The sequence below is a fragment of the Thamnophis sirtalis genome, unplaced genomic scaffold, assembly GCF_051295495.1.
Source record: "Thamnophis sirtalis isolate CommonGarterSnake01/CBP01778 unplaced genomic scaffold, rThaSir2_p1.2 scaffold_9, whole genome shotgun sequence".
In the NCBI taxonomy this organism is placed as follows: domain Eukaryota; kingdom Metazoa; phylum Chordata; class Lepidosauria; order Squamata; family Natricidae; genus Thamnophis; species Thamnophis sirtalis.
In genome coordinates, this window is record NW_028261389.1 from 78380697 (window position 1) to 78397871 (window position 17175).

The 17175-nt window shown below is 38.7% G+C and overlaps 1 protein-coding gene across 1 annotated transcript in view; it reads left to right on the forward strand.

Annotated features, from left to right (window-relative positions):
- The first annotated feature begins 1116 nt into the window (after positions 1 to 1116).
- LOC106554623 (platelet glycoprotein 4-like) overlaps positions 1117 to 17175 on the forward strand; it is a 28285-nt gene continuing 12226 nt past the window's right edge. Inside the window, exons 1-5 of the mRNA XM_087722357.1 lie at positions 1117 to 1257; positions 9213 to 9373; positions 11754 to 11898; positions 13832 to 14008; positions 16219 to 16310. Of these exons, the coding sequence (XP_087578483.1) occupies positions 1138 to 1257; positions 9213 to 9373; positions 11754 to 11898; positions 13832 to 14008; positions 16219 to 16310 (695 nt within the window). The 5' untranslated portion in view covers positions 1117 to 1137. The remainder of the gene's footprint in view (positions 1258 to 9212; positions 9374 to 11753; positions 11899 to 13831; positions 14009 to 16218; positions 16311 to 17175) is intronic.

The window sequence follows — 17175 nt, forward strand, 5'->3', positions numbered from 1 at the left end:
ATCTCACTCCTGTCTATTCCCCACTCCCAATGACTATACTAATGAAACAGCATCCCACCCCACCCCACCCCATTCTATATTCTATATACTATATTTATTCTATATTCTATTCTATTCTATTCTATTCTAATTATTATCTTCATTCCAATATCTATTCTATTCTATTTTCTATTCTATTTTCTATTTTTTTCTATTTTCTTCTATTCTATTCTATTCTGTTCTATTCTCTCTCATCCCATCCCATTCCACCCCACCCCACCCCATTCTATATTCTATATTCTATATTTATTCTATATTCTATTCTATTCTATTTTCTATTCTATTCTTATCTTCATTCCAGTATCTATTCTATTCTGTTTTCTATTCTATTCTTATCTTCATTCCAGTATCTATTCTATTCTATTTTCTATTCTATTTTCTATTTTCTTCTATTCTATTCTATTTTCTCTCTCATCCCATCCCATCCCATTCCACCCCACCCCACCCCACCCCACCCTATATTCTATATTCTATATTCTATATTCTATATTCTATATTCTATATTCTATATTCTATATTCTATATTCTATATTCTATATTCTATATTCTATATTCTATATTCTATATTCTATATTCTATATTCTATATTCTATTCTATTTTCTATTCTATTATTATCTTCATTCCAATATCTATTCTAGTCTATTCTATATTCTATTCTATTTTCTATTTTCTTCTATTCTATTCTATTCATACCACCCACACAGCTTCTGAATCAAAGCGTGGAGTTATTTTAGAAAGATAGGGACAATTCCGTCTGAAATTATTGCTTACTCATCTTTACTTCTGAATCAACTGATAAGAAAGAAGAAAAGTTACAGTAACTCTGATATTAAACCGAAAATGCTTTGTCAATCTCAATTTGCCGAGGGTTCAATGATGTTGACTCGGTGTTTGCTATTCTAACTCTTAATTGCTCCCCCCCCCTAATGTGTTTCTCAATGATCTTCCACTGAGCGTTGATAACGAACCTTGTACTTTAACCTCTTTGCAAAACGGGAATAGATCTCTCTGATACATATTTTGAGCCAACATCACACAACAGCCGGCCAAAGGAACAGAAGAAGCCGCAGCAAGGAGCTGCAACGGTGTGGAGAAGCATGGGGTGTAATAAGAAGTGTGGCTTGCTGACGGGAGCAATCATTGGGGCAGCGTTAGCCATCCTCGGGGGAATTTTAATCCCAGTTGGAAATAATCTCATTGAGGACACAGTAGAAAAGGTAAGGACAGCCTCTCGTTCCTGCATTTTTCTTTTATGTTTTCACGGCTTCCTTCTCAACCTTTGCTTACGATGTCAACCACTGCTGCCACCAGCAACCTTAATTGTTTCTCCATCTATCTGCTATTCAACTACGACATCTGCTGATTTTCCGGCTGATTCATTCTCCAAATGGAGGGAGGGGGGATTTTGGGGTGGTGGTGGATGAAAACTAAACAAACAAGAGATGTGATTGTGCTGATGCTGCGTGTTATCATATATGGTGGACTTGTAAAAAAGTCAAAGCATTTTGGATAAAAATATGGTGGATTATTCGAAATATTCTTAAAAAGAGGATAAGGTTTACTCCTCAGTTATTCTTGTTAAGTATAATTGCAGATTGTACAGTTATAGAGACTAATTTGATTCAGAACTTAACAACGGAAGCAAGATTGTTGGTGGCACAGTACTGGAAGAAGGAAGAATTGCCTACTATTCAAGAATGGACATTAAAAATAACAAACTTAGCAGAGATGGCTAAAATATCAGCATACTTGAAGGACCATTCAGATGAGAAATACAAGTTGGAATGGAGAAGATGGACTGATTTCATTCAAAATAAATATGGGACTAAGAAATTTCAGCTAGCTTATGAATGAATGAACAAGGAATGCTACAATTTATCTACAGTTAGTTTTATAAAAGGGGAGTTAAAGTATAAGTGAAGGTACGATGCTAAAGTTAGTTAGTTCATTTTAGTGTATGATTGTTAAATGTTTATAGCCTGTATTTTGCTCTGGGAGGATAAATATATGGGACTAAGAAATTTCAGTTAGCTTATGAATGAATGAACAAGGAATGTTACAATTTATATAAAGTTAGTTTTATAAAAGGGGAGTTAAAGTATAAGTGAAGGTACAATGTTAAAGTTAGTTTATTTTAGTGTATGATTGTTAAATGTTTATACCCTGTATTTTGCTCTGGGAGGTTGGGGGGGAGGGGATGTGGGATTGTGGGGGAGGGAGGGAAGGAGAAAGGTATACAATTGTAAAATTTATTAAAACTTTTTAATAAAAAAAAAAGAAATGTAAACAAATAATTGAGGTGTTGAGATGGTCTTTGACCATCCATTTGCAGCCGGGCAGAGCAGAATTAGGAATCATGTCTAATTTAATGAAAAGAAGGACTAGATACTACAGGATAGCAGTGTTCCAATATCTCAGGGGCTGCCATGAAGAAGAGGGGGGGTCAAACTATTTTCCAAAGCAGCTGAAGGCAGGACAAGACACAATGGGTGAAAACCCATCAAGGAGAGAAGCAACATAGAACTAAGGAGAAATTTCCTGACAGTTAGAGCAATTAACTAATACAGCAACTTACCTCCCAAAATTGTGAATGCTCCAACAGTGGAGGTTTTAAAGAAGAGATTGGACAATGATTTGGTCCCAGAATGGTATAGGCTGTCCTGCTCAAATAGGGGGTTGGTCTAGAAGATCTCCAAGATCCCTCACAACCTTGTATGTTCTAAGCAATCAATTGCAATTGATCAAGACACTCAGAACAACATAGAAAGAAATATGGCAATTTCACCCAGGACGCAAGATAAAACTCCAGAACAATAAAGAGTTTAATTTTTAGCTGCAAAAGAGCTGGTTTGAGCTTGGAACATGTGTACATTTCTTTTATTTTAAAAGTTTTTTTTATTGAGCACAAATTAAAACATTGGTCGCAGTGTAACCAATCTGGCAAAGATTTTGCTATACATACTAAGATATAAAGTTAAATATTATAACCACCATGCTTATTTACATTTGGTCTATTCATTATTTACAAATATAAAAATATCCATTATTTCCAACCACGTTGCTTTGTTTTTATCTTATACATTTTTACTGTTGTGATTTCATACATAATTCTAATCTCCACTCTATATATCTTAGTCATGGCTTAGTTTGTATTTTTCTTTTTTGTTCCAACCATCGATAAAATTTATCCCAGATCTTATAATATTCTGATTCATTTTTATTCTTCAATTCCCACGTCAATTTATCCATTTCAGCACAAATCAGAATTTTCCTAATTATTTCCTCTTCTTGTGGAATTTCTCTGTTTTTCCAGTTTTGGGCAAAGACCGTTCTTGCTGCCGTAGTAATATGTATTATTAAGTAGATTACCACCTTGTAATGTTTATCGTTTATGATTCCCAAAAGAAATAGTTCTGGTTTGAATTCTATTTCCTCTTCGATTATCTCTATCAGCCATCTTTGAATTTTTCACCAATATCCTTTTGTTTTTTGGCACAACCACCACATACGTGCCTGATTCATAATCACATTTCCCACAATTTGGTACTAAATTTCTAAACATTTTGGCTATTCTCTCAGGTGGGAGAAGCCACCTATGCAACATTTTATATAAGTTTTCTTTATACGGTGTTAAGAACATTTGTACATATCTAAGCATGATGTGATGCCTATGGCTTCACAACCTTAAAGTTCTAAAATGTATAGTATTTTTAAGACACAGCTGAGAATGCTACAGGCATTCTCTTGGCCAAAATCCAGCATGTAATAAAAGAGCAACTTTAGTTGCTGATAATCTTTTAGGATATCATTTTTTTATGGGGAGCTCCGGCATTGATGCCAATCAAGAGCTTCATCAAAAAGTAAACTAAGTTGCTTCTGATTTCACTGGTGTCCTTCTCTTGCCTAATCTGAGTTAGACCACTAGGGTGTTGCATTATCCTGCAAGTATTTTGCTCATATGGCAACCAGTCTGTTAACATGTGTTTCTTTTCAGTGAGTCTTCTGATTTCACAAAGATATTTCCTTAGAAATCCTGCATTATAAAAAGCACCACAGATCAAATAAAAAGCAGAGTCACCATGTGCTTTACTGCCCAACTATAATACTGTAACACAGGGGTCAGCAACCTTAAAAACTCAAAGAACCACAAAAGTCCTAACCAGAAGCTTCCCGTTCAATTCTGGAGCCAACTGGAAGTCTGGTTCCCTCACCATAGAGTCTCCTCCTAGTGCAGCATCCTTTTTCCTCTACCTGTCCTAACCAAAAGCCCTATCAATTGTGGAGCTGACTGGCAACAGGGAACTGAAGCAGAGGGATGAAAGAGCCACATGCGGCTCCAGAGCTGCAAGTTGCTGGCCCCTGCTGTAACAGGAAACTGGAAACATTCATCAGAACATAAAGAAACCATAGATTATAAACATAGGTGCGCACTAAACACTGACATCTACTGGCTGAATAATTCTGTAGCTACTGCAATACAAAATGCATTCTAACATGTATTCCAACATACTTGTTGTTACCACAATTTATTCTGGAGAAATAACTGAGCAGCTCTTTAGATTTCAAAGAGCTGGAGGTGTCAGGTTGGGGCCTAGGGATTTTCTGAACTTTTCTTGCAATCACCATTGATTGTTATCATCCGAGTCATTGTTTAAACAGCCATTTTCAATCTCTTGTTGAATCTCAGTCACTTTCTGGATTCCCCTCCCCTTGCTTCCTGAGGAAATCTTGAGTCATCTTGAATCCATGCTTAAAGCCTCAAGTTCTGAGCCCGAGTTTCAGCTCTTGTTTTGATGAAATTGCATTGCTTGCCAGTTCGTGATGGTGAGGCTCTCTTTTTCAACTCCTTGTTTTGAAGATAGGGACTGGATGGCAAGCGCCAAGGTGTCTCCTGGCATGGCTTCTTAGTTTCCAAGGAAATGGTGGAGACACACACTGTCACTTGCTTGCCAACATCTTGGCTTCTCAGAAGACATCTATTCAATTCAATTAGCAACTCATTTGAGCTTCAGAAGCCATGAAGGTATAGGACTGATGAATATCAACAAATTTCCTCCTTACTTTTGTAGCTAAGTCTCAAAAAGATAATAGTGGGGTTTTTTTTAATCCCCTTTCTTTTCTTTCTCTCTTCCTGGTCTCTGTCTCTCTTGCTTAGCAAGATGGCCCTGATATTCTGTGCAGATGAAGAGCAGGAAGAGTGCAAGAATAACAGCCCGAGAAAAATGAGTCCAGCTTTGAGAAAGAAATTAATTTAATAGTTAAATCTTTACTGAGATCAAATCCATGCACGGAATGTATTAATATTACAGTCGTCGTCTTCTTCTTCTTCCTCCTCCTCCTCCTCCTCCTCCTCCTCCTCCTCCTCCTCCTCCTCTTCTTCTTCTTCTTCTTCTTCTTCTTCTTCTTCTTCTTCTTCTTCTTCTTCTTCTTCTTCTTCTTCTTCTTCCGCCTTGAGTCTTCCGAGAGAAGGGCGGCATAAGCTAAATAAATTCAAATTCAATTCAATTCTTCTTCTTCTTTTTCTTCTTCTTCTTTTTCTTCTCCTCCTTCTCCTCCTCCTCCTTCTCCTTCTTCTTCCTCCTCCTCTTCCTCTTCTTCTTCTTCCTCCTCTTCCTCTTCCTCTTCCTCCTCCTCCTCCTCTTCCTCCTCTCTGTATAGTCTACTAGCTGTATCATCATTGTTGCATTTGAGGGTTTTACAGCTTCAACATTGCCCTAAATGCAACTGAGTCAGGAACTGGCCTTCTTTTTTTTTTCTAAACAAGAAAGACAAAAAACAGGAAAGGAGAAAGAGAGAGAGAAAGAGAAAGAAAACCAGTTCTTTTCTATGCCAGCATCGTTGTGTCAAGGAAGGTAAAGAGTCCCTCAGGTTTTCCTAGCATTTTCTTGCACAATTCTTCAGAAAGAATGATCTGCCTGAAACAGCCGAAAAAGAAGGAGGAGGCACGCTGAGAGCAGAGTTCAGTAAATGTTGACAGCTGAGCATAATTCGCTATGATAAGGATTTATCTTTATTCTCTTTATCTTCCGAATTATATCAGTTGCCATGATCCAAGTGTGTCTCGTCAATAACGATCACCTTTCTGGATCAGAAGTCCTCACCAGTTATTCCCACACCTGTGGAAATACAACGTGGACATGCTTTTATTCAAATCCAGAAGTTCGGAGTCCGAAAGGTGGTTTTTCAGGAGGCAACTGGACTTTTTTTTTTTTTTCCTTTTGAAGACAGTTTGGTTCTCATCCAAGATTCTATTCTATTCTATTCTATTCTCTATTCTTGTTCATTATTCTATTCTACTCTGCTCTATTCACTATTCCCTTCCCTTCTCTTCCCCTCCCCTCCCTATTCTATTCTATTCTATTCTATATTTTCTATTCTATTCCCGTTCTAAATCTATTCTATTCCATTCCATTCCGTTCCATTCCGTTCCATTCCGTTCCATTCCGTTCCATTCCGTTCCATTCTATTCTATTCTCTATTCTTGTTCATTATTCTATTCTACTCTGCTCTATTCACTCTTCTCTTCTCTTCCCTTCCCTTCTCTATTCTATTATATTCTATATTTTCTATTCTATTCCTGTTCTAAATCTATTCTATTCTATTTCATTCCATTCCATTCTATTCTATTCTATTCTCTATTCTTGTTCATTATTCTATTCTACTCTGTTCTATTCACTATTCTCTTCTCTTCTTTTATCTATTCTATTCTATTCTATTCTCTATTCTTGTTCATTATTCTATTCTACTCTGCTCTATTCACTATTCCCTTCCCTTCTCTTCCCCTCCCCTCCCTATTCTATTCTATTCTATTCTATATTTTCTATTCTATTCCCGTTCTAAATCTATTCTATTCCATTCCATTCCGTTCCATTCCGTTCCATTCCGTTCCATTCCGTTCCATTCCGTTCCATTCCGTTCCATTCCGTTCCATTCTATTCTATTCTCTATTCTTGTTCATTATTCTATTCTACTCTGCTCTATTCACTCTTCTCTTCTCTTCCCTTCCCTTCTCTATTCTATTATATTCTATATTTTCTATTCTATTCCCGTTCTAAATCTATTCTATTCCATTCCATTCCGTTCCATTCCGTTCCATTCTATTCTATTCTCTATTCTTGTTCATTATTCTATTCTACTCTGCTCTATTCACTCTTCTCTTCTCTTCCCTTCCCTTCTCTATTCTATTATATTCTATATTTTCTATTCTATTCCTGTTCTAAATCTATTCTATTCTATTTCATTCCATTCCATTCTATTCTATTCTATTCTCTATTCTTGTTCATTATTCTATTCTACTCTGTTCTATTCACTATTCTCTTCTCTTCTTTTATCTATTCTATTCTATTCTATTCTATTCTATTCTATATTTTCTATTCTATTCCTGTTCTAAATCTATTCTATTCCATTCCGTTCCATTCCATTCCATTCCATTCCATTCCATTCCATTCCATTCCATTCCATTCCATTCCATCCTATCCTATCCTATCCTATCCTATCCTATCCTATCCTATCCTATCCTATATTTTCTATTCTATTACTGTTCTAATTCTGTTTTGTTCTGCTCTGTTCTGTTCTGTTCTGTTCTGTTCCATTCCGTTCCGTTCCGTTCCGTTCCATTCCATTCCATCCTATGTCTGGTTCTTGTTCGTTGTGAAGAAAAATGTGGAAGGGTTCTTAGCTTGTTGATTTCTGAATAATAATTAAGGTCATCTTTATTTTTGGGTAATGATGAATATCAGTTCTTTAAACCTCTTGCAAAACTACTTGGCAAAATCAGCCTAGGAGAAGTCAAGCAGTTCATGAATCATCTTCTAAAACGATTTCCTTTGGATTATTATGGCCTTGCAGATAATCACGTCCAACTCTCTTCTTTATAAAGATTGAAGTTCAACTCTCATAAGTTCTGATAAAACAACATATGGAAGGACATTATCTCTGATTTAAGAACATTTGCTGTTGCAAGAAGTGATTGGAGAGATAATCTAAGGCTATGGTGTTGTAATCAGAAGACAGAACGATGGCATTGATCAATGATTGATTATATGCCCACAAGTCAATGTTGAGTCTTAGCAAGTGCAGAGATAACTTTTCTCAATAAACATCAGCATATTTTAATTTTTATGCCAAAAGTTGTAGCGTTCATGGGCCAGGGTCATGTGGCCAGTGCACTGCATCAAACACTTAGAAAAAATATATATGAATGGTTTATAGCAACATGGTTAGAATGCAGCATGGCAGGTTGACTCTGCCCACTGCCAGGAGTTTGATCCTGACTGGCTGAAGGTTGACTCAGCCTTCCGTCCTTCTGAAGTTGGTAAAATGAGGACCCAGATTGCTGGGGCAATAGGTTGACCCTGCAAAACCGCTTAGAGAGGACTGTAAAACACTATGAAGCAATAGCAATAGCACTTAGACTTATATACCGCTTCACAGTGCTTTACAGCCCTCTCTAAGCACTTTTACAGTCAGCCCCCTTGCCCCCAACAATCTGGGTCCTCATTTGACCCACCTCAGAAGGATGGAAGGCTGAGTCACTCTTGAACCTGGTGAGATCCGAACTGCCAAATTGCTGGCAGCAGTCAGTCAGCAGAAGTAGCCTGCAGTACTGCACTCTAACCACTGCGCCACCATGGCTCAGTGGAAATGGTATATACCGTAAGTCTAAGTTGCTATTGCTAAGAACTATCATAGCACAGTGGTTCGACTGCAGTATTGCAAGCTACTCACTGCTCACAACCATCAGTTCGATCCTGACCAGCTCAAGGTTGACTTACTCACTGCTCAAAGCCATCCGTTTGATCCTGAGCAGCTCAAGGTTGACTCAGCCTTCCATCCTTTCGAAGTCAGTAAAATGAGGACCCAGATAAAGAGCTTTTGCCCCCCTCCTCGAATGGTATGGTTGTTGTGTGTTTTTAAATTGTGTATTGTTATGTTCGTCTTTTTATCCCCTGTCTGTACCCCCTTCCCTGACTGAATTGTGAGCCGCCCTGAGTCCCCTTCGGGGAAAAGGGCGGCATATAAATGTAATAAATCCAATCCAATCCAATCCAGATTGTTGGGACACTATGTTGACTCTGTAAACCGCTTAGAGAGACCTGTAAAGCACTGTGAAGTGGTATATAAGTCTAAATGAGATGTCTTTATGTATCCTGCTTGCTGTTATTCCTTGCAGGAAGCTGTCATTGAAGAAGGCACAACTGCCTATGAGAATTGGGTCATCCCAGGGAGTCCCATCTACCGGCAGTTTTGGCTCTTTGATGTCCAGAACCCAGAGGAGGTGATGAAGAACGGTTCTAATCCAATCCTCAAGCAGAAAGGTCCTTACACTTACAGGTAGGTAGAAGACCTGAGGATGTCATGAAGACATGGGATTAGAGAGCAGAGATGGGATAGTTCAACCTACTATTCTTTGCATGCAAGGAACCAAGACAGAAGATCCATAATTCTTTGAACACATTTATGGAAGACCTTGACCACGTCTTTCAGGAATGAAGATTTTCTAAAAGGACAAACAAAATTTGCCTTTTAAAGCTGATGCCCCATGTTTCTCTGCTGGAGAACAAATTGTGGCGTACCTCAGCTTTGTGTATGTATGGATATTTTCAGTCATCCAGATCATGGTTGTCCCAAAGGTGCTTTTTCCAAATGTCAACTGGAATAGAATAGAATAGAATAGAATACATTTGGAATGGAACGGAATGGAATGGAATAGAATAGAATTTGGAATGGAATAGAATAGAATAGAATAGAATTTGGAATGAAATGGAATAGAATAGAATTTGGAATGGAATGGAATAGAATTTGGAATGGAATAGAATAGAATAGAATTTGGAATGGAATAGAATAGAATAGAATAGAATGGAATTTGGAATGGAATGGAATAGAATTTGGAATGGAATGGAATAGAATAGAATTTGGAATGGAATGGAATAGAATAGAATTTGGAATGGAATGGAATGGAATAGAATAGAATTTGGAATGGAATAGAATAGAATAGAATAGAATTTGGAATGGAATGGAATGGAATAGAATATAATTTGGAATGGAATAGAATATAATTTGGAATGGAATAGAATAGTAGAATTTGGAATGGAATGGAATGGAATAGAATAGAATAGAATAGAATAGAATTTGGAATGGAATGGAATGGAGTAGAGTAGAGTAGAGTAGAGTAGAGTAGAGTAGAGTAGAGTAGAGTAGAATAGAATAGAATAGAATAGAATAGAATAGAATAGAATAGAATTTGAAATTGAATCGAAGGGAAGGGACCTTGGAGGTCTCCTAGTCCAACCCCCTGCCTAGGCAGGAAACCCTATACTGTTTCAGACAAATGGCTGTCCAACATCTTCTTAAAGACTTCCAGTGTTGGAGCATTCACAACTTCTGGAGGCAAGTTGTTCCACTGATTAATTATTCTAACTGTCAGGAAATTTCTCCTTAGTTCTAAGTTCCTTCTCTCCTTGATTAGTTTCCACCCATTGCTTCTTGTCCCCTAGTCCTTCTTTTCATCCAACAAGACATACCCAATTCCAGCAACCGTTCTTCATATGTTTTAGCCTTCGGTCGCCTAATCAGTGGTGGTATTCAGCCAGTTCTGACAGGTTCTGGAGAACCGGTAGCAGAAATTTTGAGTAGTTTGGAGAACTGGCAAACAGGCTGGCCCCGCCCCTGCTGCCTCCCAGTCTTCCGGCTGATCTTCTTTTGTTGCCCTGAACAGGAGAATGGAGCTGGGAAGCAGTTTAGTGGGGTGGGGAGAGAATGGGGATTTTGCAGCATCCTTCCCCTGCCACGCCCACAAATTCATGCCCACAGCACCGGTAGCAAAAAAAAATTGAATCCCATCACTGCCCCTCATCCTCTTTGTTGCTCTTCTCTGCACTCTTTCTAGAGCCTCAGCATCTTTTCCACATCATGACCAAAACTGGATGCAGTATCCCAAGTGTGGCCTTACCGTTTTGAATTGTATTTATGTGCGCATGTTGTATGTATGTGTGTTGTAGAGATGAAAGACAGGAAAAGAAAGAAAAGTATTGGATGGCCAGATATCCATTCATCTTCTGGCAATGAGAGTGGCAACCTGTTGTGGCCCAGCAGGAGCCGTTGGAGCTGCCACCACACTCCGACAGCGAGGGGCCCTATGTGTCGGCCCTGGAGGATGTGGAAGACCCTGGACAGGGTTCCGACTCTGAGCGGGGTGCAGAGAGGCTGGTTGGCCACCAGGAGGCGCCTGAGCCTTGGATCAGTGGGGAGGAGACAAGGGAGAGTGATCCAGAAACCAACAGTGAGTTGTTCCTGGATGCACGCCATCAAAGAGCTACTCGGCATCAGGAGCAATTACATAATTACAGGAGGTAATTACGCTCAGCTGATGGTCATTAGGCTCCTCCCCAGACTATAAAAGAGACTGCTTGTGCCACGCCCTTCTTGCAGAAGTCAACGCTTTGACTAAAGGGAAACTAACTTGGCAGGCTGAATTGCTGCCAAAGTTTGTTTGCATTGCTGCCAAGGTTTGTAGGATTTGCTGCCAAGGTCCTTATCTGTTTGTTTACTTAGCTTTCAGCCACCGAGATTCTGGTCTTGTTATTAAAGGACATTCCATTTAAGCTTGTCTCGGCTTTCATTACTGGACGGAGGAGGGGCTCAGAACACAACCCTATTTATTTCTGATTTGGCCAGCATTGAATGACTGAAGTAAAATCTCTTTTTCCACAAGGGTGCGATATAAGCCCAAACAAAACATCACTGAACATGACGATGCTACTCTGTCTTACTTCTTGCCAAATATTGCTCTTTTTCAACGTAATATGTCTTCTGGCTGGGAAAATGACACGATTACCACTGTTAACCTGGCTGTTGTGGTAAGTAAACTCTGTCATAAGATTCATCTGAATAACGTAATAATAAATCAATGCAAATTAGAACTTGGACATTCTCCATATTCTACAATGATCCTCTCCCTTATTCATTTTTGGGGGGGGGGGTGTTGGGGATGAATGAATTGGGCGATCCAGAAATACAGCGTTACCCGCTGTTGGTAATTTGTTAATAGTAAAGGGGACTAGGTAGCTCAGCAAAATTGGGAAATCGTATCTGTCTAATTCTTATGGTATTCTTTCTTTATCTTAACTTTTCATCAAAATGATGGACATATTATCTATCAGTCAAAGTGATATTACAGGTAAAGGTAAAGGTTCCCCTCGCACATATGTGCTAGTTGTTCCTGACTCTAGAGGGCAGTCATCTCCATTTCAAAGCCCAAGAGCCAGCGCTGTCCGAAGACGTCTCCGTGGTCAGGTGGCCGGCATGACTAAATGCCAAAGGCACACAGAACGCTGTTCCCTTCCCGCCAAAGGTGGTTCCTATTTTTCTACTTGCATTTTTTACGTGCTTTCAAACTGCTAGGTTGGCAAAAGCTGGGATAAGGAATGGGAGCTCACTCCATTACGCAGCGTTGGGGATTCGAACCGCTGAACTGCCAACATTTCTGATCAGCAAGCTCAGTGTCTTAGCCACTGAGCCACCAGGCTTATGTTATTTATTTTTTTAAGTCAAGTTTTTTTAATTTATATATAAATATTTTGAAGACAGTGTATTGTCTGGGCATTTCATTTTACAGAAATGAAATTTACTGTACCTAACAAAAATATTTCTGGCTTTCATTATTATTGGTGTTTTCTTTCCCGCCTTCTGAATTTTTACCAGAAATTATTTTTTTTTATTCCCAGAAACTTTTAAAATTAATTTTATCTTCTATCTCCTGTGTAAGTATCAGTCAGAAATGAAGGTGATTTGCAGGGAATCAAGATTAGGCATCAAGAATATAGAATACGTCCCTTTGCGGATGATTTGGTGATAACATTAACTCAACCACAGGAATCTACCAAGCTTTTAATGAATACGATTAATCAATACGGCCAAGTGTCCGGATTTAAAATAAATTTAGGGAAAACAAAGATGCTAGTTAAAAATATGTCCACTAAGCAAAGGGAAGAATTAGAAGGAATGACAGGATGTGAAATAGTTAAAAAGGTTAAATATCTAGGAGTCTATATCTCAACCCCAAATGGGAAGTTATATAAGTATAATTATGAGCCACTATGGCGCAGCATTCAGACAGAGATGAAAAATTGGGAAAAATTACAATTATCCTTGTTGGGAAGAATAGCAGCAGTGAAAATGAATGTTCTACCTAAAAATGATGGTGAAGATACACAAAAGTACTGATTACTGTCTTTTTCGGAGTATAAGACACACCCTTTCCCCCCAAAAAAGAGGGTGAAAATCTGGGTGCGTCTTATACATTGAATACAGCATTTTTGGCCTACCCCCTTTGCAAAAATGGACGCGCAGAGGGTTTGAGAGGCACTTTACAAGCCTCCCAAAGCCTCTTTTTGCAAAAAGAAATGGACCGTTTTTTGCTTGTTTTTTGGGGGGGGGCAGCCCCCAAGAGCACCCTACAAGCCTCCTGAAGTTCTGTTTGCCCTTTCTTGCAAAAAAAAAACACCAATGTATGCAGAGGCTTTGGGAGGCTTGCAGAGTGCAAAACCTTTTTCTAAAAATTTACCTCTTCAAAATTATGGTGCGTCTTATACTCCGGTGTGTCTTATAGTCTGAAATATGCGGTACTTAACTGGAAAAAATATTGATTACTTAACGGTGATGCTTGTCTGTTGCATTGACATATATCAAATTCTTTAGCACGTATTAAGCATTGAAACTAGAAAATGTTCTGCTTTCATCTGTTTTCATCTCAGTTTCAAAAGTTTGTTCACATATTTGTGTTTCCCCTAGACTGCCCCTGTTTTGTATCCAAAGTTAGCTCCACTCCTGAATACATTTATACAACAATCAAAATCAAAATTTCTCCAAACAAGAACCGTAAAAGAAATACTTTGGGGCTATAAAGATCCTTTCCTGCAATTAATTCCAATTTTAAACATTGATAAAGTTGTTGGTGTATTCTATCCTGTAAGTATTAACTCAAAGGGAAAATTATTGACTCTAAGAAAGACATCTGTGCTTTTCTATATACTGTGTTTCCCTGAAAATAAGACAGGGTCTTTTGACCCCCAAAATAAGCGCTTGGCCTTATTTTCTGGGAGGTCTTATTATTTTCGAGGTGCAGGAGGCGGTGAGTGTGGTCATCTCATAGCTGCTGCTGTGTTGCAATATTCTCAGGGAGGGCTTATTTTCAAGGGAGGGCTTATTTTAGCGCATGTGCTCAAAAGACCAATTGGGCTTATTATCCGGGGAAGTCTTATTTTCAGGAAAACAGGGTAGGAAGAGCCGAGGTGGCGCAGTGGTTAAATGCAGCACTGCAGGCTACTTCAGCTGACTGCAGTTCTGCAGTTCGGCTGTTCAAATCTCACCGGCTCAGGGTTGACTCAGCCTTCCATCCTTCCGAGGTGGGTGAAATGAGGACCCGGATTGTTGGGGGCAATATGCTGACTCTGTAAACCGCTTAGAGAGGGCTGAAAGCCCTATGAAGTGGTATATAAGTCTAATGGCTATTGCTATTGCTATTGCTATTGCTAGGAAGGAAGAAGAAATATGAGATGGTGGTTTTAGTGCAAAAAAATAAGAAAAAAAGGATAAATCTCGTCTACCACAGCTTATTATGGGAAAATGAGAATAAAACTCACTGTGAAGAAGTTGACAGATGTTGCCTGAATATCAACAAGACTTCCTAACCCAAAAGCAATCTGTTAGCAAATTGAAATTAGAACAATAATTTCTATCTTAGCATGACTTATCAAAAGTCAACTGATTTTTATTGTAGATACAAAAGCATTGCTGGTATCAGTCGCTTCCATGAAATCATAGCAACAAATTTGGTTTTGATAGGGGTATAAAGTAATTTTCTTATCTTGTTCCCTTTCATGGGGTAATAGCAGTCTATCTGACTAGAGCTAGAAAGCTAAGCAGGGTCAGTCCTGGATCACCATTGGATGGGGGAAACAAACTGGAAAAATGTCCTCTATAGGTGAAAAAAAATAAAACAATTAAATTCTGACGTGTCTGTATAAGTCACCAGCTTGTTACCAAGGTGACTTGAGTCACTTCACAACAGACAAGTTATTTTTGGTCTGCAAAAAGTGTCTTTTATGGGTGTTTGAATTTTTTTTTTCACTTTTTCCCCTGGGAGCTTGGAGATCTAAATTAACTAGCAATAGCAATAGCAATAGCAGTAGACTTATATACTGCTTCATAGGGCTTTCAGGCCTCTCTAAGCGGTTTACAGAGAGTCAGCATATTGCCCCCAACAATCTGGGTCCTCATTTTACCCACCTCGGAAGGATGGAAGGCTGAGTCAACCCTGAGCCGGTGAGATTTGAACCGCTGAACTGCTGATCTAGCAGTAGCCTGCAGTGCTGCATTTAACCACTGCGCCACCTTGGCTCTTAGTTGTCAGCGTTCCAAGTATCATGTAGAATTAAATCAGAATCAAAGGCAAAACTATCCTTAAAGTTCCAATTTAATAAAGCAGACATCTTAGCACATCTGTGTTAATCCCAATACTGGAAATGACATCAGAATCCCACCCAATTAAAAGTTCATGATCTTGTGGGGATCTTGTCCCCACACCCACAAATCCATCGCATGGTCCAATCTTCTTCGTCCACGCTGGCATCCACACCCATCTGCTTCCGGTCAGGTGTCCTGGTGAGGAGACAAAGGATGACCTTGGCTTCTAGTAAAGAATGAAAACAATACATTCCACAATCCTACTCCCTTCTATTCCCCCCTCCCAATCGACTATACTAATGAAACAGCATATTGAAATAAGAGAAAGTGTGGCAGGCCAAAATTCTAAAAGGAATATAAATGCAGGCCTGACACACGCTTAGTCCCCAAAACCCTCTTTTTATTTAAAATAGCTGTGAATTAGATTCAATCAAAGCCCGTAATGAGTCACAAATAGTTTGTGAAGAGTCCTACAATAGTCTGCCACAGTCCTTCGGGATAAGGCTGATAAGCACCCACCTTTATCTCCCTACTTCCAAAGTTAAGATCTCCATGTCCTAAGCATAAGGTGGGAAAGCACCTGCTACAAACAGAAAATTAAGAACGGTAGACCTAATTTAGGTCTTGGACGGCAGATTTTTGACTAAAAAGTTCATCTTGATAAACAAGGTGAGAAAGATAACTTCCTGTTCTCTCTCTCTCTTTCTCTCAAGGACAATGACACACTCGATGGTCCTTACCGAATTTACAGCGGGAAAGATGATATAAGGAAGGTGGGAACTATACACAGTTATAAAAACAACAGGTATACCACATTCGGGAAGATACAACTGTATTTGTTCACTTTTTTTCCCAAACTTTACAACAGTTCAGTTTAGTGAGTTTGTTTGTTTTGTGAAATTTCTCCTTAGTTCTAAGCTACTTCTCCTTGATTAGTTTCCACCCATTGCTTCTTGTTCTGCCCTCAGGTGCTTTGGAGAATAGCTTGACTCCCTCTTCTTTGTGGCAACCCCTGAGATATCGGAAGACTGCTATCATGTCTCCCCTCATCCTTCTTTTGCTTAAACTAGATATACCCAGTTCATGCAACCGTTCCTCATATGTTTTAGCATCCAATCCACTTAAGAGAATCATGTGAAATTAGTTAATCAGATTTATGTATTCTATACAAATACTATCCTGAGATTGTCTTTTCCAGGAGGCTGTTTATTCCTTTACACCTTGTATCCTAACATAAATGCTTTTTTCCCCCAACTCCTTCTTGTACGGAAGATATATATATATATATATATATATATATATATATATATATATATATATATATATATATATATATATGTGTGTGTGTGTGTGTGTGTGTGTGTGTGTGTGTGTGTGTGTGTGTGTGTGTGTGTGTATGTGTGTGTCTGTCTGTGTGTGTGTGTGTGTGTACATATGTGTGTGTCTGTGTGTGTGTGTCTGTGTGTGTCTCTGTGTGTGTGTGTGTCTGTGTGTGTCTGTGTGTGTTTGTGTGTGTATGTGTGTGTATGTATGTATCTATCTCTCTATCTATCGCTATGCATATACATACACACAGACACATATATACATACATACATACACACATATACATATATATGTGTATATATGTGTATATGTATATGCATGTATGTACACACACCTATATACAC